The sequence below is a fragment of the Haliotis cracherodii genome, unplaced genomic scaffold (genome assembly GCF_022045235.1).
Source record: "Haliotis cracherodii isolate W230 unplaced genomic scaffold, xgHalCrac1.p SCAF_9, whole genome shotgun sequence".
Classification (NCBI taxonomy): domain Eukaryota; kingdom Metazoa; phylum Mollusca; class Gastropoda; order Lepetellida; family Haliotidae; genus Haliotis; species Haliotis cracherodii.
In genome coordinates, this window is record NW_027266343.1 from 48,140,177 (window position 1) to 48,158,342 (window position 18,166).

Here is an 18,166-nt window from a genome sequence, read left to right on the forward strand (position 1 = left end):
GGTAGCATCATCTTGATGCTTGGCACTGATGTCATGAACACGTGATTCAGAGACATCAAGAGACAATTCCTCTGTTCCCAAGCGATGAGGTCAGTACCGCGTGATTCAGTTTGCACTGGTCAGACGTGGCCTGATAGCACATTTGTGACGAGTCAAGGCATCTGGGAACACCATCAACCGTAAGTTACTATTTTTCAGTCATGACCATGTTTAATCTGAATAATGACGGAACCCTGTTTGAAAATTATATAAATATATATAAAATATATGAATACAAATACGTATCAGTTTGAATAACATTGCACGGGTTCTTCTTGTAGCATTTAGTTTGGAATGTTTATTGTGAACGTTGAGATATTAGAAAGTCTTCAACATATAAAACGTCCACGCCAGAGAATAACCTGACTTGATTAGCATAATTGAAACATATTCCATTGGCCGTAAAATGCAAAATAGAGGTGAAAATTATATGAAAATGAATCGCTGAAGAGAAGAGGGTCAGTATTACCTGATTGGGCCTGCTAATGGTGCGAGTGGGTTAGCTGTAATGCGCTGAAAGTGCCTTCCGCTATGAAGAGCAATGAATGGGTTTCTGCCATATTGGGGATCGAATCCAAAAGCTACCTCCTCTAGCTACACACCCCTGTAGCTACACACTCCTGTAGCTACACACTCCTGTAGATACACACTCCTGTAACTACACACTCCTGTAACTACACACTCCTGTAACTACACCCTCCTGTAGCTTCACACTCCTGTAGCTACACACTCCTGTAGCTACACACTCCTGTAACTACACACCCCTGTAACTACACACTCCTGTAGCTACACACTCCTGTAGATACACACTCCTGTAACTACACACTCCTGTAGCTACACACTCCTGTAACTACACACTCCTGTAACTACACACCCCTGTAGCTACACGTCCCTGTAGCTACACACCCCTGTAACTACACACTCCTGTAACTACACACTCCTGTAACTACACACCCCTGTAGCTACACATCCCTGTAGCTACACACCCCTGTAACTACACACTCCTGTAACTACACACTCCTGTAGCTACACACTCCTGTAACTACACACTCCTGTAGCTACACACCCCTGTAGCCACACACCCCTGTAGCTACACACCCCTGTAGTTACACACCCCTGTAACTACACACTCCTGTAGCTACACACTCCTGTAGCTACACACCCCTGTATCTACACACCCCTGTAGCTACACACTCCTGTAGCCACACACTCCTGTAGCTACACACCCCTGTAACTACACACCCCTGTAGCTACACACTCCTGTAGCTACACACTCCTGTAGCTACACACTCCTGTAGCTACACACCCTTGTAGCCACACACCCCTGTAGCCACACACTCCTGTAGCTACACACCCCTGTAACTACACACTCCTGTAACTACACACACCTGTAGCTACACACACCTGTAGCTACACACACCTGTAACTACACACTCCTGTAGCTACACACTCCTGTAGCTACACACTCCTGTAACTACACACCCCTGTAACTACACACTCCTGTAGCTACACACTCCTGTAGCTACACACCCCTGTAGCTACACATTCCTGTAGCTACACACTCCTGTAGCTACACACTCCTGTAGCTACACACTCCTGTATCCACACACTCCTGTAGCTACACACCCCTGTAGCTACACACCCCTGTAGCTACACACTCCTGTAGCTACACACTCCTGTAGCTACACACTCCTGTAGCTACACACCCCTGTAACTACACCCTCCTGTAACTACACCCTCCTGTAGCTACACACTCCTGTAGCTACATACCCCTGTAGCTACACACTCCTGTAGCCACACACCCCTGTAGCTACACCCTCCTGTAGCTACATACCCCTGTAGCTACACACTCCTGTAGCTACACACTCCTGTAGCTACTATAGCCACTGTTTTACCTAACTCTAACATATGGAAATATCTGAATTAGTCACAGCGTAGTGCACACTTCGTGTATGACTATCTAAAACCATGACTGTTTCTAATATTGAATATATTAGTTATAGAAATAATCATGCTAATGCGTTCCATCTGTAATACTATTTGTTCCGACCCGGGTTCCATACATGACTAGCTCCATACATGACTACTTATAATATCTTATATTGAATATGGTAATTATGATAACAATATCTACTAATATTTTGTTCTTAATGTCATTAAGAATTACAATAACAACTCTAATATTGAATATTTTCACTATAAAAACAATTCCCTCACTGTTAATCTTGCTTTTGATCTGTGATACTAACGCTTGATCCCAAATGCATTTAGAATTGGAATAATTCTGTCATACTTAATGAAAAGGATTACAGTTTTCAATAGCATAACGACGCCATCAGAACTGCCCTGTCCTAGTGTTATAATGTGTACCGTATTTGCCTTCCGTATGCCGAATATAGTGGGCGCTGCTTTGAACAGTTATATCACAACGTGTCTGCTTAATGTGGGAGGAAAGCCCGAAGTAATGCAGGTCTCAGACGTTTACCACTTCGGTGAAACCCAAGAGCACGGGTATAGAGCTGACAAACCTAGAAACATAATTGGGGCTAACCGGGATTCCATCCCACAGCGAATTCCGGTGCCTTGGACGACTAGGCCTACCGTGCCCCGAAAATACCAATACACAAGTACGGACGTTTAATCATGTGTTTCATCCTTATATTCATGAACAGCCCTTTATTAAAAAATCTGTTTTATAGTCAAAAAGTAAAAGAAATAGTTTTGTTTTTGTGAGAATGCCGTATGCCGACTATAGTGGGCGCTGCTTTTCAAAGTTATATCACGGCGTGTCTGCTTAATGTGGGAGGAAAGCCCGAAGTAATGCAGGTCTCAGACGTTTACCGCTTTAGAGAAACCCACGAAAATGGGTATGGTGCTGACAAACCTAGAAACATAATCAGGGAAAACCGGGATTCGAACCCACAATAATAGGTTTCTTGCGTACCAAAGAGACGCAATTCTGCACAGCGACTCACGGCGCCTTAGACATAGTTGGGGCGAACCGGCATTCGAATCCACAATCGTAGGATTCTGGTGTGCCCAAGGGACGCGACTCTGCGTAGAGAACTGCGGTGCCTAAGACGACTAGGCCACCCGTCTTCCTTCATACCGACTATAACTGTTTGAGAACTATTTGACAACGGCTAATTACACTAAACACAATATAAAACGATTACATCACGATGGCATACGTGTTTCGGAATTTTGAAATTTGAAATACGATTTGTAGCGCCTTGATAAGAACAGGTCCCCAGCACTCTATTGCTTCACACGTGACTCAGTGGATAGCCTGGTCGGGCTAGTATGGCATGTTATCCCGTGAAGATTCCGGGTTAGAATTGGTCTTCAGCAACCCAAGCTTGTCGTACGAGGCGACTAACGACATCTAGTTGTCAGGCTTGCTGACTTGGTTGATGCATGTCATCGTATTCCAGTTGCATGGATATATGCTCATGCGATCAGTTACTTGATTGTCTGGTCCAGTCTCGATTATTTACAGACTGCCGTCATATAGCTGAAATATTGTTGAGTGCGGGGGGAAACAACAAACAAACAAATCATTGCATGTTATTGACGGCATGGGACCCTCCTCATGGTATTCATCAAGAAAACAACAAACAAACAAACAAAGTATCTCATCACGTTTCTGTGGTCTGTGGAGTCTACCGAAGGCATGCCAATGTGCCTGGCAAAAGAAAGTACACAGTCATCTTTGATGGTGGATAAACTGAAACAAAAACGTAATGGTTATCGATGGTGATGTCTGATTCGTTATCATTGTTGTATTTTGGACCTTAAGGTTCACTATTCAGCAACTGTTTTCAGCCTACGAACGTTTTCATAACGTTTGTAATTTTGGGTCAAATCCAATTTTCAAGTGTATATACTTTCTTTTGCCAGTAAGTATATATTAAAATGATATATAGCCAAATGACTTAACACTGCCGATACGGCGTTTAATATCTATTTTCTGAAATGAATGTGAGATTTTCTTGCTAAACTTTACCCAACCTTAGAGAACAACAGATCAACATTATCCACTTTCTGTACCCTTGAGGACTGCACCCAGTGTGTTGTTTAACTATTCAAGTTCTACTTAAACATGCATTAACCTATAACCTACACCTCGCTTAGCACCGTAAGGGTTAACCACTTTGCTGAGCGCTGGGAATTCAGCCTGACACCGTCAAGACCGGTAAAAAATATGGAAACCGTAACAAGGTATCTTTTCACTGGGTCGTAATTGCAAAACACTTTTTTACGTTTTGGCGAAGAAGGAATTTTCTGAAATACTGTTGTTTCAGACATCACTGATGGTCCAAGGTATGACAAAACCTAAGATACAAAATATTTACACAGGCACGTCACGCTAAGTGAAGAAACACATACGTGACGCTCGACATTACAGCGAAGCTATGGCTGAGATGTGTTTGTGGGTTAATCAGGGTCAGATTGATGGTGAAGTAAAAGGCCGAGAAAGGGTCCCAGAGCCGGGGATTTCGGCATTGTGGAATTATTTATACTCAAAATCATAAATAAATGTGATGAAATAAATGGATCGATAATCGATTAGTACATGGACCAGGGACTTAACGGACGCGAAATTCGGCGTCCAGTGCGCAAGAAATTGTAAACGGACTCAAACAATGCAGTTCATCTATTCGGACGCAGATATGTGTATGCATGTTTTGGAGTGAATGCTGCTATTTTTTAATACGTTACCATTTGATCGTTAAAAAATTGCAAAACTTATTTCAATGCTTCGCGATCTTTTAGTGCTAGCACTTGTAGTTTTCTAACTAACGGCTTAACGAGCATGCGCAAACTTACGTCACTTGTGGTGAGCTGTATCGATCGAGTGAGGTGATGTGAAATTGGGATTACTGGAGTAACGTCGCGTTCAAGATTATTGCACTTATATAGCGACGTGCATGCACTTGTGTGTATGTGTGTGTGTGTGTGTGGATGCTTGTACTAATCCAGTGATTGACATCATGAGAATCGGTATAGGCAATTGGGATACGATGACATGCATCAACCAAGTCAGCAAGTCTGACCACCCAATCCCGTTAGTCGCCTCTTACGACAAGCATAGTCGCCATTTACGGCAAATATGGGATGCTGAAGACCTATTATAATCAGAAACTTCACGGGTTTGCAAGTATTCATGTTCATCATCATCAAACACTGACGATAACGAGGAATACAACTGTTGTATTTGAATGTTGTATTCAGGTCAGGGCAAGGGCGTTAACTGCTATACAAGTCTTGCCGAATTAGGATCGAATTTTCAGGCTCGATCGTAGCGCCACCAGTGACTGTGACGAGTTATGTCGCTTCTATGAACCTCCAACTGACCAATCAGATTCAATCACTCATATCGCTTGCATTTGCTTCACACAAAACGGCGGCGTCCAGTCAAAACGATCTGATCGATAATCAAGATCTATATTGTAATAAAAAGGGTCTTACCCCGCGAAGTGCATCAAATCACTTGAGCACCTTGAATAAAAACATGAAAAGATTTGCAAAATATCTGTCGTCGCCCAGTTGGCAGTACACATGCTTTGTAAGTCCTGCAGTCGACCGAAATCTGCACGTTGAAATAAATGTTGTTTACAAACCCGATGTCTAGTTTGTTACGCGAGTTAGTCAAGCCAAACTGTAACTCCGGAATTCCAGCCTAGTTTGGCAAGGGTGGGAACTTGACTTTCATAGTCAGTTAACTCCCTTGCCTCGGTAAGATGGGGTCAGGAAGAGTAGTGGAGGGTATGGATGACAGTGTGATGTCACAGAGGCGACTCGGGGGTAGTTATTACACGTTCTCAGTCACATGCTGGGACATCAACAATGTGACCTTGAACATCAGCAATGTGACCTTGAACATCAGCAATGTGACCTTGAACATCAGCAATGTGACCTCGAACATCAACAATGTGATCTCGAGCATCAACAATGTGACCTCGAGCATCAACAATGTGATCTCGAACATCAACAATGTGATCTCGAGCATCAACAATGTGACCTCGAACATCAACAATGTGACCTCGAACATCAACAATGTGACCTCGAACATCAACAATGTGACCTCGAGCATCAACAATGTGACCTCGAACATCATCAATGTGACCTTGAAGACTTGCGTCCTCTCTAGATACGCAGATGATTGGAGACACTAACAGCGCACATGCCGGAGACTCACCATCAGTGAGTGAGTTGGGGTTCAACGCTGCTTTGAACATTATTCCAGTTATATCACGGTGTGTCAGGTTAATGTGGGAGGAATGCCCGAAGTGATGCAGATCTCAGACGTTTACCACTTTGGTGAAACCCACGAGCACGAGTATGGTGCTGACAAACCTAGAAACATAATCGGGGTGAACCGGGATGCCTTGGCCGGCTAGGCCTACCGTGCCCCTAAAATACCAATACACAAGTACGGACGTTTAATCATGTGTTTTATCCTTATATCATTGAACAGCCTTGCATGTACGTGTGTGTGTGTGTGGCTGTTTGTACCAGTCCGGACCAATGACTCTTTCATAGTGCGAGCCCACTGAGATACCATGCCGCAGTTTAACATGAATACCCCACTCAGAGTATATTGACTCCGAGCCGACCAGTCCTTGTTTTAGCCCCTTAGTGCCGAGTGCAAGGCAGGGTAACAACAAGTAATATCTTTTATTTATTTTTTGGTTTTTCGCGGACCGGGATCAAGCCCCGGACCTTCCGCTCTCGACGGACGCTCTACCACTAGACCACAGGGGCGTTTCTGGAGGTGACATAAATACGTGTTGACTGTTGATATGTTGATAATGCACAGCTTAACCGAATTCACCGCTGATAGGTATGGAGGGTTTGTATGACAGTGACAAAAAAAAGGGTCCAGTGTCAAGACACATCACTGGCAACAGAGGCATGTATCAGTTGTCTGCTGACCTGAGGTTCAAGGGAGTACCAGAGTTGACGAGGAGACTTTACAGAGGTTATTCTTTATGCCAAAATAACGGATTAGCACTACGACTGGTGTTAGTTTCAAGGTCAGTGTACAAGAGTTTGAGGGGCAGCTATCAAGGTTATCAATACTGAGGATACTTTCAGAGGTCGGACAACTGGTATCTGGCGACGTTGTTAGGTAATAGATTCTGGGGGCATTGGGGTCAGGGCACCGGATATGGTACTCCAAGGTGGTTCAGGCCAAACAATGATGTTCTAGTACCCCTAGTTTGTCGTAAGAGCAGATCAAAATAAGCATCTGATAGATTGTTTCATAATACCTCGAGGGGCGGTCGGGTAGCCTCGCTCGTCACGCCTAAGACCCCGGTTCGATTCCTCACATGGGTACAATGTGTGAAGCCCATTTCTGGTGTCCCCCGCCGTGATATTGCTGGAATATTGCTAAAGCGGCGTAAAACCATACTCACTCACTCACTAATAATGCCTCGAGATCGTGTATTAACTTCATGCCATCAACCACTGGTTAGACTTGGACTATTGCTGTCTGCAGCATATTTCATATTTCACTCACTTCTCAGACACTCTTCAAGGAATGCTCCCTGTACTGTTGGCATACAGACCTTCTGTACTTCCGGTGTTGGCCAAACAGTGCTTGATCAACTCTGTAACATTGGTTGTTAGCATTTGTTTTCTGGCTCACACATCCCGCATATACAAACACGCGATCAAACAAACCATGCTCCTGCTCGGATTGTTCAGAATGTGATTTAAAATATTATTTTCTCAGTCATACCATAGATATGACACACTGTCAATCGTTATGTTGACTATGTAACACGGTGGTATTTGATTTGCATGGATTTTCTATTCAGTGCTTTGCATCAAGTGACTCACAACACCACTTAGACCCATAGACTGTCACACTAGTTGTGATAGAATTACAAAATAAGAGTGGTTGCAGAATGTATAGCTATCGCTTGACACTCTAGGTCCCGACATCAAAACGCTTAACATGATATATTACAAAACTGGACTATGTACATATTATAGCGTCGAGACAAGTGCTAGACACGGTTGCATGTTGTTTATCTACACTAACAAACAGAGTCATTATTCAATCTCATTGAAATCATATCTTAGTCCTCGCTACCGCCACACAAAGATCACGTCCGGATCGACGTAGGCGTTGCTCTGATTGGTCCGATGAAAAGTCGGTCTGACGTGACCCGTAATAGGATCTCCTCAGATCTTTGTTCAGCGATAGCTAGAACTAAGATCTTACTTTAATGTGATTGTCTACTTATCAGGAACTTGGTTATGGCGAAACTCTGGTTACAGGGGATATTACTGTGATTTCAAAATAAAAATCGGTTAGAATGTGTTCAGCTTGATAGTTTTTTCCTTCCCATTCTACACCTGCCCTTGCGTCCTTGATTTTATTAACGTGACATTTTGCCCATGGCTTCATTACTTGGCCTTGTTTCCGTGAAGAGAAATTTAAATAACAAAAACAAACATAATTATGTATTATGTATCACGTCACATATCATGGAATGACTGGATATCAATTGTGCAAGATCCACAAATAAATTAGATATAAATGTATTGTAGCCTCGGACACGAGGCCTTCTGAATGAATGAATCTTGAATTTTGAATCTTGTTTCCTTTGACGTAATTACCTTGGCTTTAGTCTCCTTGGCCCCCTTTCACAAAGCGATCTTAGCGCTACGATGATCGTAACTGTCATACTTTAACATAGACTTAAGATATTCGTAACGCTAAGATCGCTTTGTGCAAGTGGGCCAAGGACATTGCTTCCATGACGTTAGACTCCTTACGACATTTAGGGGTAGGGAAGACAGTCACATCACTTTGGGCTTCCTTCCCACATTGACCGACCGCCTCCGTGGTCTAGTGGTAGAGCGTCCGCCCGGAGAGCGTATGGTCCGGGGCACGATCCCCGGCCGCGTCATGCCAAAATACGTTTAAAGATGGTACTTGTTAACCTGTCTGGCGCTCGGCATTAAGGGGCTAAAACAAGTATACCCTGTCTGAGTGGGGTATTCATGTTAAACTGCGGCATTGTATCTCATAGATCACACGCACCCACATACACGCACTCACATACACGCACCCACATACACGCACCCACATACACGCACCCACATACACGCACTCACATACACGCACCCACATACACGCACTCACATACACGCACTCACATACACGCACTCACATACACGCATTCGCATACACGCACTCACATACACGAACTCACATACACGCACTCGCATACACGCACTCACATACACGCATTCGCATACACGCACTCACATACACGCACTCACATACACGAACTCACATACACGCACTCGCATACACGCACTCACATACACGCACTCAAATACACGCACTCACATACACGCACTCACATACACGCTCTCACATACACGCACTCACAAACACGCACTCACATACAAGCACCCACATACACGCACTCACATACACGCTCTCACATACACGCACTCACATACACGCACCCACATACACGCACTCACATACACGCACTCACATACACGCACCGCCTGGAAAATGCTTTCTAGTGTACTCAGATGGTACACTATTACCAAAGGTGCGGCCTAGATATCTTTGTAGCCGTAATCCAAAGTGGGACACACACATCAAACACAGTCACGATCAGTGTATAGGTCTGGTTTTCGTTGTTGCTGAGTCTAAGACACTGTGTTGCTATTTGCCGTGTTTCAGCTGATCACACACAATGTCCTCCTCCATCTTCCTCCTGCTCCTGGCGGGTCTGGTGGTGTCTGTCATGGCGGACTACACCGGGAAGCTGCTGCTCGTCTCCATGGACGGCTTCCGGTACGACTACCTGGACAAGGTGGAAACCCCCAACTTTGACGACTTCGCCAGACACGGCGTGAAGCTGCCCTACATGAACAACAGCTTTGTGACGAAGACGTTTCCCAACCATTACACCATAGCGACTGGTAGGTAACTGAGTTTGTTGTAGACAGTGTTTGTTAAAGACAGTGTGTGTTATGGAGAGAGGGACAGGATTACGTGTTGCTCAGGCTAATTATGCTTAGGCTGCAGATTGTTTGTTTGTTGTTTGACGCCGCACTCAACAATGTTCCAGTTACATGTCGGCGGTCTGTAAATAATCGAGGCTCGTCCACATAATCCAGTGTTTGATACCATGAGCATCAGTCCACGCAATTGGGAAACGATGACATGTATCAACCAAGTCAACGAGCCCGACCGCCCGATTCCGTAAGTCGCCTCTTACAACAAGCATAGTCGCTTTTTACGGCAAGCATGGGTTGCTGAAGATCTATTCTAACCCGGATTTTCGCGGGTGCTTAGGCTATAGTACATTTTACGACTTCAGAGAATGCGCGAATGTAGTTGGACAGTCAAGTGTCAAGTAGAATCTTAACTCACTCACCCACTCACTCACCCACCCACTCACTCACTCACCCACCCACTCACTCACCCACCCACTCACTCACTCACTCACTCACTCACTCACTCACTCACCCACCCACCGACCCACTCACTCACTCACTCACTCACTCACCCACTCACCCACTCATTCACTCACTCCATGAATCACTCACCCACTCACTCACTCACTCACTCACTCACTCACCCACTCACCCACCCACTCACTCACTCACTCACTCACTCACTCACTCACTCACTCACTCACTCACTCACTCACTCACTCACTCACTCCATCACTCACTCACTCACTGTTTTACCCAGGCCTGCATGAGGAGAGTCACGGGATCACGGAGAACCACATGTATGACCCAGAGTTCAATTCTACTTTCTCCATGAGGACCCACGAGCCTCGCTGGTGGAATGGGGGAGAACCATTGTGGGTCACAGCCAAAAAACAGGTACTTCAAATATTACTTCATTTTCAGCTAAAACGTTTCTCATGTTCATTTAAGATCGCCTAAATATAGAAGCTGACTCATCGTAGCCCCTCATCGACACCCATACATAGACAGTCGTGGGCCAACAAGACGCTTCCGTGGTCCAGTGGATAAAGCGTCTGCCCCGAGAGCATATGGTTGAAGCTTCGTTCCATGACCGCGTTATACCAACTGAAGTTAAAAGATGGTACTTGTTGTTACCCTGCCTGACGTATGCACATCGCTATCTAAGTGCAATAAATTTGATCGCGACGTTAAACACCATTTCACGTCATAACATAGGGCTACGGCTACCGCCATTCTGCTTGTAACGCGTTGGGAGTGTCTGCGGCGTGTTCTGACGTTGACGTACACGTCGATCGAGTTCATCCCACAGGTTTTCGATTGGGTTGAGATCTGTCGACCATAGGGCAAGACGTTGATGTTGGCATTAGGTAGGTAGTCTACTGTCGCGCGAGCTGTGTGCGATGGAGCGGTGTCCTGTTGAAACAGCCCCCTCTAGCGGTCAATGATTGGAAGAAGGTGAGGTTGAAGAATTTGATTCTTGTAGCGAATTACTGTCACATTTCCCTGAACCACAACCAAGTCAGATCTCGTGATGTAGGATATGGCCCCCTACACCATGACTCTACACAATGTGGGGCAAAACGCTTATTTCGACGACGATAAACACGTTGTCTTCCATCTCGCCGGTGAAGGCGTAATCGTGATTCATCGCTAAGCTACACTCGTCTCCAGTTTCTCAAATTCCAAGGCTGTAAGGTATGGCACCAACGCAAGCGTCGCTGTCGATGGATCTGTTGCAAAACGGACGATAACTGGTTTTCTGGGTCGGATTCCAGCCTCGCGAAGATGGTTCCTGACAGTCTGGTCCGATATCCTCCTCAAACCAGGGATGCGTCCAGCAGTCTCCGTAGCTGTGGCATTGCGATGACTTAGGTAGAATATAGCGATCCTGTGCAGGGGTGGAACTCTTGGTTGGCCGGTTCTCGGACGGTCTGCAGTGGAATTGAACTACGTGTATCGGTCACAAAGGCGGGAAATGGTGCTGTGGTGGACGCTGAAGTGGCGTGCAACAGAAGACTGCGATTCCCCTCTTTTGATACGTCCTATGGCGATGTTCCGATGCGCAGCGCTGAGTTTTCGGCATTTTCGAACTTGAAACATGTTGACAATTGAACGACAAATTATTGGCTTATACTTGCCTTTTAAAAGCCACTACCACGAGTTACGATGCCATAACGTGCACGTTCATTTTGCTTTACTGTTTTCCACCATGACATTGTTTAACAAGTGTGAAAACATTGCCGTTTAAGACATTGCAAATCAACAATGGCTGCGTTTTGACGCACCTTTTGTCGAATATCAGGCCAATAACATATATTCAATTTATATACCGGATGTTTTGTGTAGTCAGGTTCAATGAACTAAATTTACATACTACCTGTGAGTTTCTTTTGTTTTTGAAGAATATAAATCTTTTATTCTGATGGGAGATCACAACTGCCTTCTAAGTAACTGTTATATATGTTACAGTCAATGTGTAAAATTACTGAATCTTCACTTAGGCGATTTATTACAAAACGTCAAAATATTTCACCCTTTTTACAAATTGACTGAAACATCTTTCATTTGTTAACGAATTCCAAACATTTTGATGCTGAAATTCACGATCCAGTGACTGAAGATGAAAGGATTAAAAGAAAACGAAAGTCAATGTAATGGGTTTTTTTAAATTTACTTTGGCTTCTTATCCTAACAAAATACGTTTAATGTGATGTTTTAAGGTCCTTTTAACTTCTTAATATCTTTTAGTCAATCAGTCAAATAAATGGAGTGTTTACTCAATTTGTGAAATGATTGAAATATTTAGGCAGTTTGTAAATTGTCTAAGTGAATCACACGTTACACATTGACTGATTTTTGCATTGATTGTTTAGTATACTGGGCTGTGGGGTAGTGGGGTAGTGGGGTAGTGGGCTCGTCACGCCAAAGACACAGGTTCGATTTCTCATGTGGGTACAATGTGTGAAGCCCATTTCTGGTTTCCCCTGCCGTGGTATTGCTGGAATATTGCCAAAAGCGGCGTAAAACCATACTCCTTCACACACTGTGACATATACACCTCCACTTCCAGGGCCTCAAGACGGGCACCTACTACTGGCCCGGCAGCGAGGTCGAGATTCGAGGTGTGCGCCCCGACTACTGGTTACCCTACAGTGATGACACCCCATACAGGGAGCGAGTGGATACAGTCATGGACTGGTTCAAGACCAAAGGCGTCAAAATGGCGACACTGTATTATCCGGAACCTGACCATACTGGACACATTTCTGGTCCAGATTCTCCACAGATCATTCGAAAGGTCAAGGAAATGGATGGTATCCTTGGTTACCTCGTGCAGAAAATGAAGGACAATGGTCTTGAAAACGAGGTGAATCTCATTGTAACCAGCGACCATGGCATGACTTCAATCAGTAACACAAGGGTGAGTCCTTCAGTATAGACAATAATGATTACCCGACCCGTACAGAAGCAATGTTTCATCTGGGGATCTAAATTCAACATCAACAGGGAGACTCGGCATGGGCCCCAAACCATCCAGCATGGTCCCCCTTTAAGTAAAGAGAGTGAGTGGGTGATGGTGTGGTTGAGTGAGTGGATGTGTGGGTTGTTGAGTGAGTGGTTGAGTGAGTGGTTGAGTGAGTGGTTGCATGGTTGAGCGACTGAGTGAGTGGGTGATGGTGTGGTTGAGTGAGTGGGTGGGTGTGTGGGTTGTTGAGTGAATGGTTGAATGAGTGGTTGCATGGTTGAGCGACTGAGTGAGTGGGTGATGGTGTGGTTGAGTGAGTGGGTGGACGTGTTGGTTGTTGAATGAATGGTTGAATGAGTGGTTGCATGGTTGAGCGACTGAGTGAGTGGGTGATGGTGTGGTTGAGTCATTGGGTGGATGTGTGGGTTGTTGAATGAATGGTTGAATGAGTGGTTGCATGGTTGAGCGACTGAGTGAGTGGGTGATGGTGTGGTTGAGTGAGTGGGTGGATGTGTTGGTTGTTGAATGAATGGTTGAATGAGTGGTTGCATGGTTGAGCGACTGAGTGAGTGGCTGATGGTGTGGTTGAGTGATTCGGTGGATGTGTGGGTTGTTGAGTGATTGGTTGCATGGTTGAGCGACTGAGTGAGAGGGTGATGGTGTGGTTGAGTGATTTGGGTGGATGTGTTGGTTGTTGAGTGAATGGTTGAGTGATTGGTTGCATGGTTTAGCGACTGAGTGAGTGGGTGATGGTGTGGTTGAGTGATTTGGGTGGATGTGTGGGTTGTTGAATGAATGGTTGAATGAGTGGTTGCATGGTTGAGCGACTGAGTGAGTGGGTGATGGTGTGGTTGAGTGAGTGGGTGGATGTGTTGGTTGTTGAGTGAATGGTTGAGTGATTGGTTGCATGGTTTAGCGACTGAGTGAGTGGGTGATGGTGTGGTTGAGTGATTCGGTGGATGTGTGGGTTGTTGAGTGATTGGTTGCATGGTTGAGCGACTGAGTGAGAGGGTGATGGTGTGGTTGAGTGATTTGGGTGGATGTGTGGGTTGTTGAGTGACTGGTTGAGTGATTGGTTGCATGGTTGAGCGACTGAGTGAGTGGATGATGGTGTGGTTGAGTGATTGGGTGGATGTGTGGGTTGTTGAGTGACTGGTTGAGTGATTGGTTGCATGGTTGAGCGACTGAGTGAGTGGGTGATGGTGTGGTTGAGTGATTGGGTGGATGTGTGGGTTGTTGAGTGATTGGTTGCATGGTTGAGCGACTGAGTGAGAGGGTGATGGTGTGGTTGAGTGATTTGGGTGGATGTGTGGGTTGTTGAGTGACTGGTTGAGTGATTGGTTGCATGGTTGAGCGACTGAGTGAGTGGGTGATGGTGTGGTTGAGTGAGTGGTTGAACGGTTGAGTGGGTAAGTGAGTGTGTGGGTAGATGGGCGGGTTGCTGAGTGAAAGGTTGAGTGAATGGTTGAATGAGTGGTTGCATGGTTGAGCGAGTGAGAGTGTGGATGTGTGGTTGTGTGAATGGATGGTTTAGTAAGTGGTTGAATGGTTGGGCGAATGAGTGAGAGTGTGGATGTGTGGTTGAGTGAGTGGGTGGCCCAGTAAGTGTTGAATTGTTGAGTGAGTGGATGAGCGTGTTGTTGAGTGAGCGGTTGAGTGAGTTGTTGCATGGTTGAGCGAGTGGGTGTTTGTGTAGTTGAGTGAATGAGCCTGTGGGTGGATGGTTGAGTGAGCGCGATTGCGTAAGTGGGTAGTTGAGTGAGCGGTTGAATTGATGAGCGGCTGTGCGAGTGGAGCGGGTGGTTGGGGTTATGGGCGGGTGTATGGGTGAATGAGTTGAAAGAGGGAGGGAAGAAGGATGGAGTAAGTGGATGGGGTGTTTGAGTTAAAAGTTGAGCGAGTGAAGTGTGTGTGGGGGGTGGGGGGGGGGGGTGGTGGGGGGGGGGGGGGGGGGGTTGGGGATGGTCTCTTGTAACTTTTAGAATTACGGGAACAACATTAACGCATTTACCGTGCGGGAAATGGAGCCAGACCACTCATCTTGACGATGACGTCACAATGCCACCAGGCCAATATTTCCATTACAATGCCAGTGATGTTTAATCCCATTTTTCAGTCACTTGACCTCCAGAGTTGTTTGAACATGTCCGATGTCGTCCGCATACCGAGCGTCGGGCCGGTGGCTCACATTCAACCAGTGGCGGGACGAGAGGACGCCGTCATGGCCAGCCTCAGCAACGTGCCCCACATCACAGCCTTCAAGAAGGACGACATCCCCGACCACTTCCACTACAAGAACAACAGAAGGATCATGCCTATCATCGCCATAGCAGACGAGGGATGGATGCTTTATGACGTAAGGTGGCAGTGTGCACGGAGTTGACGATTGCGCAATTACAGATAGTCTTTATTCGTTAAATTGTTACCGTATTCGACGTAATAAGTGCCCAGGGCGCTCTCAAAATTAGAAATAGGGGGCTCTTATTAGAATGATATTTTGGTGGAAAAAAAACAGAGTAGAAAGATAAATTTCGTGGTTTATGCTGACGGTATGAACTGTTTATATACGACATATTTTTCCAGAATATAATAAGAATGAATATGCATGACATTGTACCCATGTGAGAATCGAACCCAGGTCTTCGCATGACGAGCGAACGAATTAAGAACAAGGCTACCCTAACGTCCCTATAACGGGAAAAGGGCGGTGGGGTAGTCTCTTGGTTAAAGTGTTCGCTCGTCACGCCGAAGACCCCGGTTCGATTCCCAACATTGGTACAATGTGTGCAGCCCATATCTGGTGTCTCCCGCAAAGGTATTGCTGGAATATTGCTAAAAGCGGCGTAAGACCATACTCACTCACTATTACGGGATAGAACAACCAGAAGTTATAATTTGTTGAGGTTTAACAGCGTCAGAAAACAACATCCACTCGTCTGAACGTTCTTTGGTAATACCAGGGATTGTCTCCAGTGATATTCTGAGACTTAGCGCCGTTAGGTCCACACAATGCTGATCTCCTGAAGTAAGTGAGTGAGTCAGTGAATGAGTATGATTTTAGGCCGCTTTTAGCAATATTCCAGCAATACCACGGCGGGGGACAACAGAAATGGGCTTCACACATTGTACATGTCGGGAATCGAACCCGGGTGTTCGGCGTAACAAGCGAACGCTTTAACCACTCGGCTTCCCGACCGCCCCTCCTTAAGTAAGACGTAACTAGGTTGCAACACAAAGCGATCTTCTTGGGTTTAACGTGTTAGGTGGACGCATCTTATGGTGGTCTGTAATTTAGCATGTTTTGATCACACACATGTTGGTTGGTGTTCTGACGTTAAGCGTAGTTAGGTCCATACAAATGATGGCGAGCCTATGTCTAGCGCAGTAAGGTTTCCACAAATGATGGTCTTCTTGGGTAAGGGACGGTCGGGTAGCCTCGTGGTTAAAGCGTTCGCTCGTCACGCCGAACACCCGGGTTCGACTCCCGACATGGGTACAATGTGTGAAGCCCATTTCTGGTGTCCCCCGCCGTGATATTGCTGGAATATTGCTAAAAGCGGCGTAAAACCATACTCACTCACTCTTGGGTAAGTCGTTGTCTGGAACGCATAGGAAAGAGAAATCAAAAGCTACATGATGTCCCAATATTATTCAGGGAAGACTATTGGTTTGTGAACCGGTTTCTGTTGTCTTACAATTCCAGTTAGACAACAAAAAAAGTACCCTTAAAGGCACGCACGGCTTCGACAACAGATTGATGACTATGAAGCCTATATTCCTGGCAAAAGGACCGAACTTCAAGACCAACTTCACGTCAGATCCTATCCAGAATGTCGACATCTACCCTCTCGTGTGTAAACTGCTCAACATAGAGCCAGCGCCGAACAACGGGAGCCTGGACCGAGTCAATGTCTTCATTCAAGACACTCCTCCAATACCCGGGGCTTCGACCGCTGCATCAATACTGCTTTCCGAGTGTCTGCTTGCATTCACAATCGTCGCCAACTTTATGTTGTAGATATGAAACTTTCAAGCTATTAATTCCCCTAGGTTTCGTCAGAGTTAATCGTAATATAAATCGTAAATAATGTTGAACGTTGATACAATCAAAACATGAAATTTAAGTAGAATTCGGATTATTAAAACATGAAGATTTATATTTTACATTTTGGAAAGCATATTCTTTAATCGGGAAACTTGGCGCCATCCGATCCAATTTCTGATGTTCCAGCTGTGACGTCACTTCTGCTGGTCATATGGTTTACAACTTTTACTGTCGCACGACTTATCCTACTTAACACATATTAAATGTGAGTGAACATTATCATTTTTGAAAACTAAAATGAAAGTGTTTTATGTTTTCAATATCTCAAATTGGAATATGTTGTATGTGATTTCAAGGTAACCGGATGTCGATTATTATTAAACGGGCGAAAGAAAGTATACTCCTATGTTTAGTTGATAGTGAAAACAAATCAAATAAAAAATAGTTATTCGATGGTGAAATATTTTTTACGGGTGTCATAGGGGATATTACATGAATCACATCGATGAGTATCTAAGGATAGATGTATTGAAGTCAAATCCAATTTATAAGTGTATACTTTTTTTGGCCGGGGGTGTATATCATAACATTATTTTTGGTCAAAGAGTGCCTGCATATTCAGATACATC

General features: G+C 45.0%; 1 protein-coding gene across 1 annotated transcript; it reads left to right on the top strand.

Annotated features, from left to right (window-relative positions):
- Positions 1–97: 97 nt before the first annotated feature.
- On the top strand, positions 98–17,919 carry LOC139452825 (ectonucleotide pyrophosphatase/phosphodiesterase family member 5-like). Its single transcript, XM_071234450.1, has 6 exons — positions 98–179; positions 9,764–10,005; positions 10,784–10,920; positions 13,097–13,447; positions 15,609–15,870; positions 17,200–17,919. The coding sequence occupies exons 2-6, from the start codon at positions 9,777–9,779 to the stop codon at positions 17,508–17,510; spliced, it is 1,290 nt and encodes a 429-aa protein (XP_071090551.1). The 5' UTR covers positions 98–179; positions 9,764–9,776; the 3' UTR covers positions 17,511–17,919.
- The last annotated feature ends 247 nt before the right edge of the window (positions 17,920–18,166 follow it).